The 21,839-nt window shown below is 41.8% G+C and overlaps 1 protein-coding gene across 2 annotated transcripts in view; it reads right to left on the reverse strand.

Annotated features, from left to right (window-relative positions):
- The window catches only part of NRG3 (neuregulin 3), a 660,520-nt gene that overhangs the window by 405,833 nt on the left and 232,848 nt on the right, over positions 1-21,839 (reverse strand). For both annotated transcript variants that reach the window (XM_072130473.1, XM_072130472.1), the window contains exon 2: positions 8,877-9,006. In XM_072130473.1, the coding sequence (XP_071986574.1) occupies positions 8,877-9,006 (130 nt within the window). The remainder of the gene's footprint in view (positions 1-8,876; positions 9,007-21,839) is intronic.

The following is a 21,839-nucleotide window of genomic DNA, read 5'->3' on the forward strand; positions in this document are numbered from 1 at the left end:
GCGTTAGGGTGTTCTATTAGCTTACTGTTAGGCAGGAGTGATTCTCAAAGAACCCAACAGCCCTTCTTAGGGCTACAATAACGTTCTACTTTTTTTATTTTAATTTGCATCTTTTACCATTTTGTGAGGAATTAGCAGGGGGACTTGCTACCGTTGTGTTTAGCTCTTAGTGGCACACATATCCATAGCAAAGACCGAAGTGGGAAAATTCAGTAGGGGTTGGATTTCTATTAGGCAATAACTCAGTGTCATCTCATCTGGCATAGTAGTGTGCTTCCTTTGATACTTGGCTAGAAAATAGCCATAGGAGAATACAAATAGCTTCTTGAAGCCTACAGTAGCGTTCTATATATTTGATTTCTGGTTGATCTGCTGGTGGCTGTAGTTTCTGCAGTGCATGTACTTGCCAATTCTGAGCAATTTGTAGTGAGACTTGCGACCGCTGTGTTCTGCGCTTAGTGGCGCACATATCCATAGCAAAGGCTGAAGTGGGAAAATTCAGTAGGGGTTGGATTTCTATTAGGCAATAACTCAGTGTCATCTCATCTGGCATAGTAGTGTGCTTCCTTTGATACTTGGCTAGAAAATAGCCATAGGAGAATACAAATAGCTTCTTGAAGCCTACAGTAGCGTTCTATATATTTGATTTCTGGTTGATCTGCTGGTGGCTGTAGTTTCTGCAGTGCATGTACTTGCCAATTCTGAGCAATTTGTAGTGAGACTTGCGACCGCTGTGTTCTGCGCTTAGTGGCGCACATATCCATAGCAAAGGCTGAAGTGGGAAAATTCAGTAGGGGTTGGATTTCTATTAGGCAATAACTCAGTGTCATCTCATCTGGCATAGTAGTGTGCTTCCTTTGATACTTGGCTAGAAAATAGCCATAGGAGAATACAAATAGCTTCTTGAAGCCTACAGTAGCGTTCTATATATTTGATTTCTGGTTGATCTGCTGGTGGCTGTAGTTTCTGCAGTGCATGTACTTGCCAATTCTGAGCAATTTGTAGTGAGACTTGCGACCGCTGTGTTCTGCGCTTAGTGGCGCACATATCCATAGCAAAGGCTGAAGTGGGAAAATTCAGTAGGGGTTGGATTTCTATTAGGCAATAACTCAGTGTCATCTCATCTGGCATAGTAGTGTGCTTCCTTTGATACTTGGCTAGAAAATAGCCATAGGAGAATACAAATAGCTTCTTGAAGCCTACAGTAGCGTTCTATATATTTGATTTCTGGTTGATCTGCTGGTGGCTGTAGTTTCTGCAGTGCATGTACTTGCCAATTCTGAGCAATTTGTAGTGAGACTTGCGACCGCTGTGTTCTGCGCTTAGTGGCGCACATATCCATAGCAAAGGCTGAAGTGGCAAAATTCAGTAGGGGTTGGATTTCTATTAGGCAATAACTCAGTGTCATCTCATCTGGCATAGTAGTGTGCTTCCTTTGATACTTGGCTAGAAAATAGCCATAGGAGAATACAAATAGCTTCTTGAAGCCTACAGTAGCGTTCTATATATTTGATTTCTGGTTGATCTGCTGGTGGCTGTAGTTTCTGCAGTGCATGTACTTGCCAATTCTGAGCAATTTGTAGTGAGACTTGCGACCGCTGTGTTCTGCGCTTAGTGGCGCACATATCCATAGCAAAGGCTGAAGTGGCAAAATTCAGTAGGGGTTGGATTTCTATTAGGCAATAACTCAGTGTCATCTCATCTGGCATAGTAGTGTGCTTCCTTTGATACTTGGCTAGAAAATAGCCATAGCAATAGGATAGGATTGTTTGGTTCTAAAAACTCAAAAAAAAACAAAAAACACAAAAAAAAACAAAAAACACAAAAAAAACACACAAAAAAAAAAAAAAAAGTAAAAAAAAAAAAAAAGTTATAACTCTCATTTTAAAAATGTTTAACCCCAGGGCTAGGGGTAGAGGACGAGGGCGGGGACGTGGGCGTCCAACTACTGCAGGGGTCAGAGGCCGTGGTCCTGGGCGGGGTGAGACACCACCTGCTGATGAGGGAGCAGGGGAACGCCGCAGAGCTACACTCCCTAGGTTCATGTCTGAAGTTACTGGGACTCGTGGTAGAGCACTGTTGAGGCCAGAACAGTGCGAACAGGTGATGTCGTGGATTGCTGACAATGCTTCGAGCAATTTGTCCACCACCAGTCAGTCTTCCACGCAGTCCACCCATGTCACCGAAATCCCCACTCCTCCAGCTCCTGCACCTCAGCCTCCTCCCCCCCAGTCTGCCCCCTCCCAGGAAAATTTGCCATTTGAACCGGCATACTCTGAGGAACTGTTTTCTGGACCCTTCCCACAGTCACAAACCACTTGTCCGGTTGCTGCTGAGCAATTTTCCGATGCCCAGGTTTTCCACCAGTCACAGTCTGTGGGTGATGATGACCTTCTTGACGTAGTGGAAGTGTGTAAAGAGGTGTCCGACGATGAGGAGACACGGTTGTCAGACAGTGGGGAAGTTGTTGTCAGGGCAGGAAGTCCGAGGGGGGAGCAGACTGAGGGATCGGAGGATGATGAGGTGACAGACCCAAGCTGGGTTGAGAGGCCGGGTGAACACAGTGCTTCTGAGACGGAGGAGAGTCCTCGACCTGAACAGGTTGGAAGAGGCAGTGGTGGGGCCAGACGGAGAGGCAGGGCCAGAGCTGGTGCATCAGCGCCACTGTCAACTAGTGAAGCTCCCGTGGTGAGGGCTCTTGCGGCGAGGGCTAGATCTTCAGAAGTGTGGAGGTTCTTTAAGGAAACACCGGATGACCGACGGACTGTGGTGTGCAACATTTGCCAAACCAGGCTCAGCAGGGGTTCCACCACTACTAGCTTAACTACCACCAGTATGCGCAGGCATATGAATGCTAAGCACCCCACTCAGTGGCAACAAGCCCGTTCACCTCCGGCCGTGCACACCACTGCTCCTTCCCCTGTGTCAGCTGCTAGTCAGCCCCCTGCCCAGGACCCTGGCACAAAAACCCCATCGTCGCCTCCACGATCCTCCACAGCATCCACCAGCGTTCAGCTCTCCATACCCCAGACGCTGGAGCGGAAACGCAAATATAGTGCAACCCACCCGCACGCCCAAGCCCTTAATGTGCACATCTCCAGATTGCTTAGCCTGGAGATGCTGCCCTATAGGCTAGTAGAGACCGAGGCCTTTCGCAACCTCATGGCGGCGGCCGCCCCTCGGTATTCGGTCCCCAGCCGCCACTACTTTTCCCGATGTGCCGTCCCAGCCCTGCACCAGCACGTGTCAGACAACATCATCCGTGCCCTGACCAACGCCGTTTCTGACAAGGTCCACCTGACCACGGACACGTGGACGAGTGCTGCCGGGCAGGGCCACTATATATCGCTGACGGCACATTGGGTTAACTTGGTGGAGGCTGGGACCGAGACTGACCCTGGGGCTGCTCATATACTGCCGACGCCGAGGATTGCGGGGCCTACCTCGGTCCAGGTGTTTCAGGCCTACTATGCCTCCTCCTCCTCCCACCCCTCCTCCACCTCCTCCTCCGAACTACCATCCGTGGGCACGGCGCCATCAGTCGGTAGCTCTAGGCACAGCAGCAGTGCCGTCGCTAAGCGACAGCAGGCGGTGCTCAAACTGCTGAGCCTAGGCGACAAAAGGCACACCGCCCAAGAGCTATTACAGGGCATCACGGCGCAGACTGATCTGTGGCTGGCACCGCTGAACCTCAAGCCGGGAATGGTTGTGTGTGACAACGGCCGTAACCTGGTGGCGGCTCTGCAACTCGGCAGACTGACACATGTGCCATGCCTGGCCCATGTGTTAAATCTGATAGTGCAGCGTTTCCTCAAGACATACCCCAATCTGTCTGATTTGCTCACGAAGGTGCGCCGCATCTGTGCGCATTTCAGGAAGTCCAGCCCAGATGCTGCCACTCTCAGGGCAGCGCAGCGCCGCCTCCAACTGCCCGCTCACCGACTGTTGTGCGACGTGCCCACGAGGTGGAATTCAACACTGACCATGTTATCCAGAGTTTACCAGCAGCGCAGAGCGATTGTAGACTGCCAGATGTCAACTTCCACCAGAACTGGTAGTCAGGTCAGTTAGCTTCCTCAAGTCTACAATGAGGAGTGGACGTGGATGTATGATATCTGTCAGGTGCTTAGTAACTTTGAGGAGTCAACACAGATGGTCAGTGGCGATGCCGCCATCATCAGCCTCACCATCCCGCTGCTTGGCCTGTTGAAAAACTCTCTGGTCAGCATGAAGTCGGAAGCTTTGCGCTCGTCACAAGAGACGGGGGAAGAATATTCCCTTGTTGATAGCCAAAGCACCCTGAGGTCTGTTTCTCAGCGCATATCGGAGGAGGTGGAGGTGGAGGAGGATGAGGAGGAAGAGGAGGAGAATGTTGGCGAGACACAAGAGGGGACCATTGTTGAGTCCTTCACTGTTCAGCGTGTATGGGCAGAAGAAGAGGAGTTGGAGGAGTTGGAGGAGGAGGAAATGGACAGTCAGGCCAGTGAGGGGAGTGAATTCTAACGCGTTGGTACTCTGGCGCATATGGCAGATTTCATGCTAGGCTGCCTATCCCGTGACCCTCGCGTTCAAAGAATTTATTCCAGCACCGATTACTGGGTGTTCACTCTCCTGGACCCACGGTACAAGCAAAATCTTGCCACTCTCATCCCTGCAGAGGAAAGGAGTGTGAGAATGCATGAATACCAGCAGGCCCTGGTGCACAAGCTGAAACAGTATTTCCCTTCTGACAGCGCTAGCGGCAGAGTGCGTAGTTCTGCGGGACAAGTAGCGAGGGAGAGTAGGCGAGCAGGCAGCTTGTCCAGCACTGGCAAGGGTACGCTTTACAAGGCTTTTGCCAGCTTTATGTCACCCCAGCAAGACACTGTCACCTGTCCCCAGTCTCGGCAGAGTAGGGCTGATCTTTACAGAAAGATGGTGAGGGAGTACGTAGCTGACCATACCATCGTCCTAAATGATCACACAGCTCCCTACAACTACTGGGTTTCAAAGCTGGACATGTGGCACGAACTGGCGCTGTACGCCTTGGAGGTTCTTGCCTGCCCTGCCGCTAGCGTCTTGTCCGAGCGGGTTTTCAGTGCAGCTGGTGGCATCATCACCGATAAGCGTACACGCCTGTCGACTGACAGCGCTGACAGGCTGACGCTTATTAAAATGAATAAAGGCTGGATTTCTCAGAATTTCCAATCTCCACCAGGTGAAGGAAGCTCAACCTGAATAATTGATCCACTCCTCCTCCTCCTCCTCATTTTCCTCCTTCTCCTCCTCTTTGTACAGTAAAGCAGAGGAAAATGGCTATTTTTTGACAGGGCCCACTGGCTCTTGCTATACTTCATGCATTTAATTTTTCTGGAGGGCCACCTACCCGGTCCTCTGTTTGAAACAATTTTTGTGAGTGCCACATACAGGCACTCAATCTATTCCATTTTTCTGGAGGGCCACCTACCCGGTCCTCTGGTTTGAACAATTTTTGGGACTGCCACATACAGGCACTCAATCTATTCCATTTTACTGGAGGGCCACCTACCTGCTCCTCTGGTTTGAAGAATTTTTGGGACTGCCACATACAGGCACTCAATCTATTCCATTTTACTGGAGGGCCACCTACCTGCTCCTCTGGTTTGAAACATTTTTGGGACTGCCACATACAGGCACTCAATCTATCCCATTTTACTGGAGGGCCACCTACCTGCTCCTCTGGTTTGAAGAATTTTTGGGACTGCCACATACAGGCACTCAATCTATTCCATTTTACTGGAGGGCCACCTACCTGCTCCTCTGGTTTGAAACATTTTTGGGACTGCCACATACAGGCACTCAATCTATCCCATTTTACTGGAGGGCCACCTACCTGCTCCTCTGGTTTGAAACATTTTTGGGACTGCCACATACAGGCACTCAATCTATCCCATTTTACTGGAGGGCCACCTACCTGCTCCTCTGGTTTGAAACATTTTTGGGACTGCCACATACAGGCACTCAATCTATTCCATTTTACTGCAGGGCCACCTACCTGCTCCTCTGGTTTGAACAATTTTTGGGACTGCCACATACAGGCACTCAATCTATTCCATTTTACTGGAGGGCCACCTACCTGCTCCTCTGGTTTGAACAATTTTTGGGACTGCCACATACAGGCACTCAATCTATCCCATTTTACTGGAGGGCCACCTACCTGCTCCTCTGGTTTGAAAAATGTTTGGGACTGCCACATACAGGCACTATCCAAATTAAATTGTCTCCATAGCAGCCTCCACACGTTGTCTCCATTCCTACCTCCAAAAGTCGTCCATATAGCTGCCTCCATACATCGTCCCTTTATCAAACGAGGTGTGTCAGGCAGAAATTTGGGTTGTTTTCATGGATTCCACATCAAAGTTGTTAACTTTGTCGCCACCCTGCTGTGTAATCCACAAAATATACTTGCAAACTTTTACCATTTAGGGATATTATTTCAGCGCTTCTTGCGCATCTGTTTACATTCCCCTCACCCGCCATATCCTAAACTTATAAGAACGCTACTACACTTGATCTTATACAAAAGTGCTGTTTGGGGAGTAGCCTAGAGACAGGGGCTTGGATTTGCGAAAGCTCGCCTGGCAGCGGAGCGCCAGCTCCATGCGCATCATGCGCTTCTTGCGCATCTGTTTACATTCCCCTCACCCGGCATATCCTAAACTTATAAGAACGCTACTACACTTGATCTTATACAAAAGGTTCTTAGAAGTGCTGTTTGGGGAGTAGCCTAGAGACAGGGGCTTGGATTGGCGAAAGCTCGCCTGGCAGCGGAGCGCCAGCTCCATGCCAAGATCCAACTAACATAGTTTTAACTGCAGCACCTTTAATCTACTACTAGTTCACTGCCTCCATACATGGTCCCCTTATCAAACGAGCTGTGTCAGGCAGAATTTTGGGTTGTTTTCATGGCTTCCATGTTAACTTTGTCGCCACCCTGCTGTGTAATCCACAAAATATACTGGCAAACTTTTATCATGTACCGATATTATTTGAGCACTTCTTGCTCACCTCCTTTGGTTCCTCTCTGCCACCCATTGGTTTGAAGCCTGAGTCCATTTAGGGTATGTCGCCATGACACTCTCTAGCCTGCTGCCGCTGCCTCTGCATGCCGTCCCCTATAGTGTCAGGGTCAATTATTGCATGTTTTAGATGCTATCTAGCTTCATTCTGTCACTCTGTCATGGCCATGCTGTTGCCCATAATTTTGGCATAATGGTGCGTTTAAGCAGCCTCAGAGGCATCCATGCATGCTGCCCCTGCTGTTTCCTGTCCATTTCCGTGGTGTTTCCATCCTTTTCTGAGGTTCCCAGGTGTTTGGCCAAGCTTCCCTGTGCAGAGCCTTGGTCCCCTTGAAAAATGCTCGAGTCTCCCATTGACTTCAATGGGGTTCGTTATTCGAGACGAGCACTCGAGCATCGGGAAAAGTTCGTCTCGAATAACGAGTACCCGAGCATTTTAGTGTTCGCTCATCTCTAATAATAAGTTGTTTCTATACTAATTGAAATTATTAGTAATGTGGATCATAGAATTTTTCTGCCCATTGCTATGAAGTTATTGATAACTAGGATAAGAAAACTTGTTGCTGGACTAAAATTTTCATAACATTGCACAAGATTATTTTTTCTGCAGATGCAGAAGAACATGGGTCATCCAGATTAAGTGATGCTTTTTGTAACTTTTTGCTTTAGCTAAGGGTTGAGCACTCCTGTTTAATAACTCCGAGTCCCTTATAGAGTATATGAAAGCTGTTTTTTTTTCTAAAGTGGACAACCCCTTTCATTTGTCATATTCTATATTGCTGGTAGCTGTCCTCTATTCTAAGGATGCATTGACATTGATATTTCTGAATCACAATTCCATTTCCTTTATTGAAATGTAGTTTCTATTGTTGGAAGGTTTCAGGTTGTTAAACACATCAGAAACAACTAAGCATATATCACAAAGGGACAACCTTTCCAACATAGACAAATACATTCTGACTGGATAAAAAGCCTTGAGTGCCCCAGGCTCAGAATAATGATGAGCTTTGAAAGTTTCAGGACTGCAAGGAAATGATGAGAAAGTGACCACCAGGGAAGGAGTGAGTGCTAAGAAATTATATATATATTTTTCACTTGTTACCTTTTAACTACACATTCATATCAGTCAAAGCTAGTTCTGTATCCAACATAAGATTGACTTTTACAGCTGAAGGTGTATAGCCAAAAGCATCTTGATCTGTAGCCTGAAGGACAATTTAAACCCCTGCCAACCAAGCCCTAAGTGAAAAGTGTGAACATGAGGAAGACATTGTATACTGCATATTGATTTATACCATAGCTAATAGATCATACAAGCAGCACATGGCTTACAACATCTTGGGTTTAAGCAAATATTCAGCTTTTTGTTGTTATTTTCTTTAATGTTATCCATGGGATAATGGTGTTGCGTGCTCTGGCAATTCATTGGCAGATCATTACTGGTAACAAAGCAATATAGTCTGTTACATCATCACTGGGAACAGATCATAAGGGGGAGGGGGGTTACTATAACTAAAGGATCATGAGACTTGTAGTTTTCAGTGGCGGCCATTTTGATGATAACTACTTTAGAAAGTCCATAACAATTTATGAATCATAAAATCGAACCATTTAAGCTCCATTTTGTGACTAATGATATTGAGTTTTGTTATATTCATTTATTTATAGAATTATGGGTTTTTGTATCAGACGTTCATATTCCCATACCCTTTTAACTCCAACATTTGAAAAGGAAACTCTTTTGGATGGACATTATACTGGTCTTCTTTAATCATCTGTATTACCAATGAATTTTCCAATAAAAAGTATAAAATAATTGGGTTAATGACCCGGACTTACCGACAATGTTTATGAGATGCTGTCAATGTCTCTATAACAAAGCATTCCCCATCATTCAAGCAGTAAGCTAGATCTTTATCTTTGCAGGGTTTAAAATGCTCGGACCTCTCTGTGAAGTAGGTGGTAGTATCTGCAAAAAAAAGAAAAACGGCAAATTTAGGTACTAGAAATTTATAACATATTTACTGTATGTACAACCAAAACTAGATGCATTCATATGCAAGGAAACAAAGAAATCAAAAATAATTACTAGCAAGATAAATAGAGAATAATATGCAAAATAACAGTCGGTAAATGAACATTATAGCTGAGGTAAAATAAGGATACTAGATTATGTTAAAAGCATTTTCCCATAATTGGGAGTTATCCCTAATCCACATGATAGAGCCGACCTGGCCATTGTAAGTCCTACAGGCCACATCCAACCCTCTTTCTCTGACCGGCCCTCCTGAGCTCATTGAAAAATTTGAGCTCCCCTCCCCATAATTGATATACAGTATATAGGTATAGAACTACTGTTAAGTATGTAGGGCAGCGATGGCGAACCTATTAGCGATGGAGTGCCCAAACTGCAACCCCAAACCCTCATTTATCGCGAGGTGCCAACCAAAAATTAAAGCAGTAACTTATTGCTGCATGTTCTTCAACAATGTTCAATCATACTGGCCTCCTGAGGACATCATCACAGTACAGTGTCCCTCTGTACAAAGAGAATCATGGGGCCAGCTGGAGGTCCTCCAAAGATAATTAGGCCCTGTCTACACATTCTCTCTCTTCCTACATTCCCAAGTAGCCAAGTAAGTCACTTTAAAATATCAACGAAAGCCGCATCTTTGCCTCCAAGTTGCTTGGAACTGCAGGAAAATTCTGTTCTGTCTGGTGTCCTGGGGCATTGGCCCGGGTGCCCACAGAAAGGGCTCGGTGTGCTGCCTCTGGCCATGTAGGGGATAACTTTTTAATCAGTGAGGATTTGTTCATAAGCTATTAAGTGATTACATTTTTTCAGTATTTCGTTTAACGGTCAAAATTTCTCTTCAGCAGCAGAGAAATGGCAGGGTTTTTGCCTATTTTTGCCTTAAACCTGACTCACTTTATACACTTCACATGATGGGCTCAGCTGCCAATCCAAGAAGGATTCAAAAAGTTAAAAGAAAATCTTCACTAATTAGGAGACTGTGAATATCAGCAGTGAAATAGTTATAGTTGTGTATAGCAAATGACGTGTACAGTCTTTGCTGAGTAGGTTAATAGCTTCACTGTTGTCTAATGAGCAGGGTCTGGGGCATGGGAGCTACAGAAAGTATAAGTGTATGTGGTGCAGCCTGAGAAGCAGAGAGAGAGAGAGACTGAAGTTTAGGATCATAGACTGGGATGGAAGGACTGCTAAGAAGCAGGGGAACCCTTCTGGCTCCAATGCTCTTTCACAAGATTCCTTTGTACCCAAAGAACTGTAGAGATATAAGGTTATCCATCTAGTTACAAAGCTCTATCACAGCTTCAGATAAAGCAGCATCACGTGGTCTTCCCCTCTCTCAGGAAATAGTTGAGAGCAGCAGACTCTCCCTTTTCATAAACATGGTATGACATATCAATAAGCATAGGATGAGGAGATAAGACATTGCAGATCACTGCTCTGACCAGCTACACTGAGCAGAATTGCAAATAAAGGGCTAAAGTCACTGCAATTGGTAAAGACAACGATAAGTAACGTTTCTTTATTAGTGTAAGAAAACATTTCTATTGGACAGTTTAAAGAGCATGTAATGTTATACAAAGATCTATGGGGTTTAAGGAGGCCAGACCTTAACCAATCATAAAGTAATGACATAACATAGACATTTAATATCTACTTTGCTTTTGGTCAATACATGAATTAGCCTCAAAAGCAAAGCAAAATGATTCATTTCCATTTAAAATAAAACTAATGTAATTGCAATTCCTCAATAACATGTCAGAAAATTAATATGAGGATTCTTTCAGTTCTTGGCAAATAGTTTCAGAAAATGGCATTGAAAGTGAGAAACAGCTCAGTTAATTAGGAGCATCCTCTGCTCCCACCACCTTCCAAAAAGATGCAGCCATAAATCACAGATAAAAAGGTAAACACAGCATTTTTCAATTTTAGCATCCACTGCAGAACAATTATTGCAATGCGCTTCTTCCAATTAACACTCTGACGATTCTGTAATGCCAGTTCCAGGACGCAGACCTATAATAATAATAGTAGTCACAGTAGCTCCTTTCTGGAACTCAATTTCAGTTGCTGATCTTGGTAGATTTTTTGAAAAAGGTCATGAAACTGAAAAAAAAATTCTATAACTCATGGATGACAAAGTGGAGGCGATAACATGGTGTATACCATGGCTTTAAATTAATCACAAAATCATATGTATTAAAGGGATACATCAGCTCCTTGGTTACATATAAATCAAACCTAGCAACCCACTGCAAATATGGCTAAATATGACCTGCTCTGAGTATTTTTCTCAGTAGTACTAGGCTGAGACACAGTAATGATGAGACAGTCACAAAAAACCTCCACAGTATCACCTGAAGAAACATCAATCATGTGAATGAGCCCCCCTCATTCACCTCCAAAGGTATGCAAAAATGAGCAGAAAATAATTTTTTACCGGAGATGAATCAAGTTTAGAGGCTGAAATGGGATTGTCACTTCAGACACTATATATTGTCACTCTAGGTACTGTTTTATGGTACCTATGAACATGCTTGTAGTGTTATTTTACATATAAGCATCTTAACTTTTAGATCACATCAGACTTCTGGTTCTGTAAACTATAGAACTAGAGACACAGACAGTTGAATACATTGGGGGTCATTTATCAGACCTTCTATGTCAAAAAACTAATGATCTGGCAGCAATTGTGATTATTTCTCCCTTCACACCATGTCCATGCGAAGAGGGCTTCGAGGGGCGTGAAGGTGGGCACGGCACCTACAAATGAAAGTCTGCATATTTCATTATTTTTAGGTCAAGTAGGACCTGTTGTAAAAATACAAGCAGCGAGGCCTAGCAAGCATATATCAAGAGCAGAGAGGGGCAAATTTATCAAAATTCGACTTGACCCGGTTCGCCAAATTTTCAGAGAAAATTTGTTTCGAATCACGGCATGTGACGCATTGGTATATCACATGACGGGCGCGGGTGCAGGGTGCATGGGAGGGCTCACGGGCTGAGCCCTCTCCATAGCTGGTATGTCTTTGCTGCATATTGCAGCAAAGGCTTACCGGTAACACCCGTGATCGGTGCTAGCACCTATTGCGGGTGTCTTTCCTCCAGCAGCCACCGGCTTCTTGCTGAGGATCGGCGCAGCAGCAGAAACATGACCAGTTTCATCGTTGACTTGAAATTAATTTTTTTCTGCACCCCTCATCCTATAAAGTAATAGTATATATAATTTAAAAATCCAGGCCAGATTGTGTCATAATATGTATGTTAGAGATGAAACACGCAAAAATTGATGTCAAAATATAGCATGACAGCAAATCATTTTGTGAATTGCTCTAAATTATCCGGGGGTGTTATTATACATGTCAATCATTGCTTCATACTTCGAAGAATGTTTCTATCTGACTACATAAGAAAAAAAATCAACCTCTAGCTACAATATAATTTTAAGTCAAGAAAGAAATATTAATATATGATAAAAGATCCAAGAATATGAAGGATCTTGACACAAAGTTCCAATCCTTATTCTTAGTTCTCTCCAATATTTTTAATTGGAAGAATATCTCTATATATCTGTAATATCTGTATATGACTAATAACTGCTGAGTATAAAATGATGGATGGAGGCATCAATATTATCATGAAGTGTATAAATTTAATAAAATATGTCAAAAACGCCAAATGTTGAATATTTACTATTAAAGTGGTTTTCTGAGCTATAAATTTTGAAGCTAAGGATACATTATCAATATCAGCTTAAGTGAGCACCCCAAAAGATGACCTGATAAATAGTAAATAGGAAGCACTCTAACTGAGTAGACATAGAGTAGAGCCGGCAATATAATATAGCCAGCAAAGAGTATAGTATATGCAGGGTATTTATCAGAGATGGGTGTCCGCTCCAGGTGACAGGGAAAGAGCTCAGACAATGTAAAATTGTGCAAACCAGGGCAGAACTGCCAGAGTACCAGTTGTGGTAGATTCAAATCTGCAATTTCCCATCTGAGCATTTACATTTAATTTAATTCATTTAAAGTATGTAGACATTTCTTCAATTGTATGTTATTAATAAAAATGTTCCTGTGTGAAGATAATTTCTCATAAATGTCACCATGTTGTCCCTTAGAAACAAGATAGCTTCCTCGGATACGACCACCTCACATTTAGGCAGCAGTGGCCAGACATGCACTATTGAGTCCTGTCTGACCTCCTGGCTTCAGCGATCATTACCACAGAACAGCTGTGGAACATGCAGTAACTCCTGGACATTTCAGATACAAAAACCTTTTGTTTCTTTGTGCAATCACACCAGCAGAGGTGGCAGTATCCAAGGAAGCTATCTCGTTTCTAAGGGAAAACATGGCAACATTTATGAGAAATTATCTTCACACAGGAACATTTTTTTTAATAACATCCAATTGAAGAAATGTTTACATATGGAAAATGAATTCAATTAAATGTAAATGCCAAGATGGGAATACCCTTTTAACAATTGGCCCATGATTAATCAGAATTATTAAGAGACTCCCAACTCTTGATAACCCTGGTACTTGCACACTGGATTTGAAATCTTGGCTCACAATAACTGATAAAACAAAATAATAACAAATGTATGGACCTCAAATATCAAACAATGATAACTACAGTTTTTGTGTGCAGGAGAAAGGCTTAACTATAGGCCACAAATAATAAAATGAAACAAACATGTTGCTACAAGTTACGTGATGCTTGTAGTTACCTAAAAAGGTAATTAAAGGGGAAGGTTTTCATTGGAGGTATGTTTCAATATAGTGGTTAGTGTCACAAACAGTGGTTAATACAGGCTTCCATTAGTGACATCCCTCTTAATTAGCTTTTTGCTGGTGGATCTAACCAATCACTTTCGAAATAAATAATAAATAGCTTAAATTAATGTAAATTACTTTTTTTTTTACAGCAAGTACATTTGTCTGATATATTGCAGCATTTGTTCCCCTTTATTATGTTGTTTTCTGCAGAGAAAATTAAGTCACAGGATAAATGCCTTGAGGCTACTATCAGACAGGGGCGAGTTGGTGCTGCATTTTTAATGTGGCATTTAATTACTCTTTTAATGACACACAGTAATGAATACAGTTTCAGAAATAGCATTTTCACAATTGGAATCTGTCTGTTCTCAAATACACTTCATTATATTGTATCCAAGCAGAACTGCAGAAATAGCAAATCCAAAATACTATATTTACTTGAAAGGAAGAAACCTCAAAACTTTCACTGGCTAAAAAAAAAATTAAGTAGCAAAAAAGTGTATAGAAACTGTATAAAACATGTGTATTGTTAAGGTTTAAAGCCCAAAGTCTTATATTGACAATACAAGTAAAATGATGTTGAAGACCTGCAGAAGCAAAACAACACAAGTAAAAAAAAATGGGCCCTCAACTTCCAGTCTCATTGGGGCAGATTTATCAAGCTGTCCAAGAGTCGAAATTTCTTTGTTGCCTGTGTCAACCAATCACAGCTCCCCTTTAAAATATTCATAAACACTGGTAAAATGACAGCTGAGCTATAATGGGTTGCCATGAGCAACTAAGAATATTCTGACTTTTAGACAGCTTGATAAATCTGCCCCAGTATCTTAAAGGAATACTCCAGTCACAGCTGATTCATTGGGGGTAATTTATCATTAGGCCTTTGGTAATCTAGTGGCAGTGTATTAAGTTATGGGGATGTTTGTGTCAGTCGTAGACATAGAACAAGGTGGGACTGGAGTCGATTTGCGTCAAAACTTTGCAAAATCAGGAATTCAGTCCTATTGTGAAAACTAGTCTATGCAAATAATGAACTTGGTGTAATCCTATGTTAATTTGGCGCAATTTAAAGTTCTAAAACACCATTGTACCACAACTGCGCCAAAACAATGCCAAACAAGGAATGTCCAATAGTCCCTGAGAAAAGTAATTCTAAGGGCTCACAAACATGGGCATTGTTTACACTGCCAGTGTGTGAGAAAACTGCCACAGCAGGTCCTATTTCTGCCTGAGTTTGCACCTGGGACAGGTCTTTTCTACTGTCATCGGTATGTGAGGTGCCCTCAGACACTAACAACATATAAGGCACAAACAACAGACCACAGGTGCATTGTGGGCAGCCCATGAATTGCACACATTCTTGTGCAGAAGACCTAGGACAAAGGCATGTTACATTTATTCAGTAGAATTTATATGAAGAAGGTCTTAAAGTATGAAAAAGTTTAATTGACAAATTACAAAGAAAGTCTCGTGTAAATTTAAAACATTTTGTGGTTGTGTCTATATCAACAATTCTTGGCTGACATGTCTGGTACATTTTCAGATAAATCGATTCTTATTTCACCTTCTGAATCACACATAGTTGTGTCACTAAATAACTAATATTTGTAGATAATATTGTATTGTGATGTTCCCAAACACGTGTAAATTTTTTTTATATTTGTTATCCATGGCCTCCTCTATCTAGAATCACGCTTTAAAATTATGCAAGTGAGCCTTAGGGCTACCTTATCCTCGCTGTGATCTGGTACTGAGGGAATAGGGGTGAGGGTTAGACAGTGGGACAGTCAGTTCAAAGAGGGACTAACATAGCCCTTCAGGCTAATTAGCATACTTGTGTTATAACTTGATTTTAGAAGGAAAGTGGCTATGGATAACAAATATAACAAGATTGCCAGTGTCACAGCATGCTGATCAGTGAGGGGCCTTGCTGTCAGACCCCTACCGATTTCCAATTAAAGACATATAACCGATTTGCAGTCCAAATTTATTAAACTTGCTGTGCCAGCTTTCTGTTGTACTTTGCACCAAAAAGAACGTGTAAACTGCTTGCACATGTATTTATGAAGTGTCTGTGCCAGTTTTGTGTCCGGGGAGCCAAAAGATTTTGCACATAAAGGGGTGTTCTGGTGCAGAGGTGGACTGTGCACCACATTTATGACATCGAGTCAATAGAAGTAGCACATGCTCCTTAAACTGAGTGCACCAATAATAAAACTGGTGCATTCAGTTTAAAGAAGACCTGTCACCAGACTTTTATCACCCTGACTAAAAAGGCCTGCTGTTAAAGGGTTACAAGTCCTCTCCCAGGTTGCCAGGGAACCACTTCCTATTATTTTGACTAACAGTCCTGGGTCTCTTCAAATGGCTGCCACTGGTACTTAGGTACTGTCTGCTTATATTAAACTACAGACATGAATAAGGGTAGCATGTTTACCTGAAACGCGTAGGCAATTCTTCTCAACTTACTGTGTTGACTCAGTTTGTATCTTCTTTTATGCCATGACGACAATAATTTTTTTTAAAGAGAACAACAGTGGAGTTTATGTCCTGGAGCCGGATCACCTTGTTAATGGTTAATTGACTCCATCCTAGCTGCGGGAACCATGCACGACCAACCCACTTGGGATTGATATCACTCCAGGTGAGCGGTCTTATAATTCCTATTGACAGACAAATTATGCTCGATTTACTTATAGGAAATATTGTGTCATTTTTTTCACAGTGTCTTTTGTTACAGTCATGTGACCAGAGTGACACCATCTAAGGGCTCCTAACATTAGCAAACTCTATCCCATTTGTCTATTTCATCACATGAAATCAGTCTCCTCCAAGGAGGATGGGGAGGAGAAGAAGTCTATGGGACGTGCTGTGTGTGGCTGTGTGGCTTTTGTGTTATTTTTGGAATTTGCATAATATGGATTGAATAAAGAAAATGCAATTTTAAAATTATTTTTCACGAGTGCTGGATCCATCTACCACTTCATTATACGATACACCTGAGGCAGCACAGATTCCTCCTACAAAATAGGACCCGAGCACCGTTCACACTGGAGCTGTGGATATCGCATGAAAAGAGGTGACCCATATGCATAAAATAGGTGAGCTGGATATTTATATACAAACTACTATTATCTATTTAGGTATAATGGCTCAATAATCTCATGTATTCTGCACATTAGTGAAGGAAACTGCATGCAGTGTAGTGCCTTACTGGATCATTTTTTTTTTTATAAATATGGCCCCTCATCTTTATTTTAGTAAAAAAAAAAAATTATACAACAATGCTGAATTACTAGGTTAAAATGCAAGTGTTGCCATGGGGACCGCAACATCACATCCATCTGCATTTGTTTCTTCTTAGCATTTTCAGTCTTGTAATCTGAAACCCTTACAAGTCCAATTTAACCAGATGCTAATCATGTCAGACTCCATTTTGAACTCTATATTCTTTGCTCAGCAATGTTCTCAACACATTGCAAAAAAAAAGCACAAGTGTAGCATTTTTGGAGCATAGACAATATCTGGGCCAGTCATTTCATATCCTTCAATAATGCTTCAGGAGAAATGAAGCTTTAAACAAATAACTTATTAATGACCCTGAGTTTATGCTTTTTATTGTCGAGACTCCAAAAACTGTCCAACTGGAAAAGTAATCAGGAGTCGCTGTTTACTTCAATGAAAGCTGCATGTCTGAATATAATGACCTCTGATAGACAGCACACACTCATTTTATCCAGTCAATGGCTTTTACTCTCTGTAATGACGAATGCTATGGAAATTCACACTGAGATTAGACACAGCATGCTAGAAATTGCTCTCCCAAAGTTCCCCACTAAGATTTTTTAATTTAGATTTTGTTTTGCCAGGAAATATACCAGAAAGTTTAGATTCCTAAAATATGACAGAAAAGTGCACTTACAAATGTCATCATTATAGATACTAGGATTTATAGGAAAATGCAGAAGAAAAACAAGGAGTGGAATAGAAGAGCATTACATGGCACATGAAGTAGCATCATTCATATGGTGTATATCATTAGGACTCATGCACATACTGCAGTATTGTTCTTTCAAACCTGATTTGTATATTGCCTTAAGATTGTACCAATAGTCTTCTAAGTTTATAAGTTTCTGGGTCCCAACTTAAAAGCTGTAAAAAAGTTCCCCAACCTACAGCATTACAAGCTATTTATCCTAATAAACATTTCAATCCCTTTAGGAACCACTGTCTTGGTACACCAGTCACCATTACACACAAATGCATGTCACTTCAACAGTTTAAATTTAGGCCTACATTTATTGCAGTATAAACTCCATTCATTGTTAGAAAATGGTAGCAGAACCCTTGAAAGTTGCAAAATGTATAACTAGAGCAATATAGCACCCACATATGAAAATATAGAAAGTACAGATTCCATGAGGATATTGCAAATTTTTAAAGGGAACCTGTCTTCAGCAATTAGCCTAATAAACCACTACTAGTATATTGTCAAGCAATGTGACACCTTCTATTGTTGTTTCTTTCATGACCCAGTGTGTTGACATTATCCAAAAATAATAAACTTTGAAGTGAGGTGTAAATTGGTTCTATAAAGTCAGGGAGATAGAATTTAACATTGAAGTCCAGGTGAAAAGCTCTGATCGCCTCCTCCTCTGTGATTGACATTGTGCATCGGACTTCAGGAGATCTGGTTAGCGATGTCTCTGGGTGCAGGGCCATCAATTACAATTAGGGGGCTTTCGGAAGCAGGGAAAGCTTGACTTTAGTGTTAAAATCTGCACCTCCTTGACTTTATACAACCAATTTACATCTCACTTCAAAATTGATTTTCTGGATGATGCCACCACACTGGATCATGAAAGAAACATGATCTGAAAGGTATTCAGCTGCTTGACAACATACTCTTAGTGGTTTATTAGGTCAATTTCTGATGACAGGTTCCCTTTAAGGGTTTTAAGGATTCAAAATATAGGTAACTTTGATATTGAATAGGTCTTTTCTATCAGAATAAGTGGGGTGTGCATCACCTAGAACCTTCAGCTGATAAACAGAGAATGAACTGATATCAAACAGCTGTGTTCTCTGTGTGGTGTTCAAATGTGCTTAAATCAGACCTGCTCCAAATTGGCTTCCATTTATTTAAATCTTACCACTCCAAATCTGTCAGAGAACAGCTGATCTGTGGAGGTGCTGGGTGTTGGACCCAAATTAATAACCAATCCTTAACATCAGGTCATCAATATTTTTAGCCTAGAAAAATTTGAACCCAGGATTCCAACACTGTAAAGAAATAGAGATTGTAACTAGTGATGAGCAGATCGATATTAGTTCAGGTTTGGAACTTGAAATTCTGTTTGGTTCTGGCTTCAGGTAACAATGCTGGACCCAAACCACAATCCGACTAATACCCGCAAACTGTGCTGGCATCAACTACTGGTGTTAATTGTTTAAATGTTCCTGGCAAAATCACTGGTGGCATTTAAATGTGCCTGCATTTGGGGGAGAACCAGCGCTCCCCATAAAATCATTGTGAAATGCCAATCTTCCCCAAAATGGTGGCATGCAAAGTCTCTGGTATATAAGTGCCGACGTGCACATACCAGATCATTAGTGCTGGCGGCAATAGAATAGTTAATGCACATAATTGGTGTTAGCACTGTTCATTGGCATTAGCTGCGGTTGGAATTAATGGAATTCGGGGTCAGGTCCAAGGGACCTGGACCCCAGAATTCAGCATCGGCTCAACACTAGTTGTCAATAATCCAACTTTATACATTTGCTGTTTATCATAGAACTGAGCTTTTTTACCTCTTTCTATTTCACTATTGAATAATAGAGAGAATAACGGCACTACAGTGAGAACCACATGGTGTTACATAGAGTCTAAGATTCTGCAGCATGAAGCTCTGGGTTGTCTCACTACAGCCTCCTGCATACGGCTCAGCCACTTCTATATAATATTACAAATACTTAGAATTCGAAGTACTTTCTTTTTACTCATTATAGTAAATATGGATATTATAAACAGCCAGGATTTATGAGCACAGGAAAATAAATCCTGACAAACGCGTATTGCAGTAATTCCTGAGTTTTCTAAGCAAGCAGATGCCATGAACATCACCAGTTTAATTATCACCTCTGTATTATCCTTTGGAGTCCTGTCGAGTTGTGTTGGGTTATTAAATAACTTTAGTGTATGTACAGTTTGTTTGCTGTATACTGTTAACTAACATAACCTGAATTATAACATTTATTGAATTAATGTAACCACACTTAAAATATTCTGCCTGCAAAATATCCCCTGCTGAGCTATGTGACTGACTTTACAATGACTGTATGGTAATGAGGAGGATTATTGTAAGCCTCATGGGTTACCAATCAATTAACACGATAACAAGCTGCAGCAAGCAGTCGTTTCAACCTATTTTTAGAACTCTCTGCAAGAGCTATTACTCTGTCACATTCTGGTTGTGATCCATCTGCAATATCTGCAGAGATTTGTTATACACACTGCCATGGAATGCAAAATTAAATACTGAGGAGTCAAGGACACATCCCGCCAGAATATAGTTGGTTACATCTAACTTATTACATTGCTGAATTTACAAACTTCAAGTGTAACCATCATTCTATGCAAAAAAAAAAATCTGCCCCATGTGTCCGTGGGAATCCTTCGTCAAAGTATTTTGCCTCATTTCCCATTTAGTATTTTTTTCCTATAGAAACCATGTTTTCCAACTTTGAAAAGAACTACAAAAAGCAACACAGAAGGGCGGGATAGAAGTTCTGCTGACCAATAAGACCATCATTTGTGCATCTTAGATACACCCACATAGGAAAGTGTGGAGCTTGTAGCTAAGAGGCTGAATCATGTACAAAAAAAAAAAATAAGTGAATAGATGAAGGTTTGTTCAATGACAAGCAAAGGTTAGGTATTATAACTTTTGCATCTGGAGCAAAGTGTAATAACGAGAACCATCCCACCCCTCCATCCATCACACTACCTATCTTCCCAGCTTCAGCATCTGTCTGTCAATCTATTTTCCCGTTTTCAGCATCTATCTTCGGTATCTATCTATCCTATCCATCTATTCTGTCAATTTATTTTATCCATCTATTCTATCCATCCATATTATTCATCAATTGTATCCCTCATGTTTTCTACCTTTTTTTTCTATGTAACTATCTATCCTAAACTGCAAAACAGCACATGGGGAAAATTGGACACATGGAGATACACAGAGCACATTATCACTGCTCTCTCTTCTCCCCTGTCTGCTATTTCCTGCGGCCAAGTGTGAGGCGAATGGAGTGGGGGGGGGGGGACTCCAACGATCGCGAGCTGCAGCTTCTGGTGGATTATTTTTTTAAATAAATGTGTAGGTAAAGCGGAAGGAGACAAAAGAGTGTAAGTATTTTGTTATTACATTAGTTACGGCTCCTGGCAAATGAGCAGACCAATGCGGGGAGAGAGGGGGCGTGTCTAACATGTACCTTCTTACTCCGTATTCAGCACAGTGAGTTTTCTGGATGAGAGAAAACATGAATACCGTTGGCACTTGCTTGTAGATCAAAGGTGCATAATAGCATTGAATTGTAATGGCAGCAGTCTGAGAACCTAAAAAACATCTACCACTAGGATGAAGGACTGTATGCAGATGAGCCTGAATGGACTCAGGGCTCTATAGGTGTTTATGGATCTTGTAGCCCCTCTGGCTCTTTTTCATACAGTCTTTCATGCTGATGGTAGATGTCCTTAAAAGGTTTTTCTGGTTCCCATCTCATTTTCATTCATTTGAAGGGAGAGTGGCTTTTTTCACTCTAAAGGTTCTATTACATACAGTATGATGTAACAGTTAATAGGTGTGGGGTCTGGTCACCCCCCACCCATCACAATTCTGTCTGCATGCTATCCACATGCTAGACTGAATTTCAATGGACTGGTGCTTATATATATATATATATATATATATATATATATAT

This window comes from Engystomops pustulosus, chromosome 11 (genome assembly GCF_040894005.1).
Source record: "Engystomops pustulosus chromosome 11, aEngPut4.maternal, whole genome shotgun sequence".
Lineage (NCBI taxonomy): Eukaryota > Metazoa > Chordata > Amphibia > Anura > Leptodactylidae > Engystomops > Engystomops pustulosus.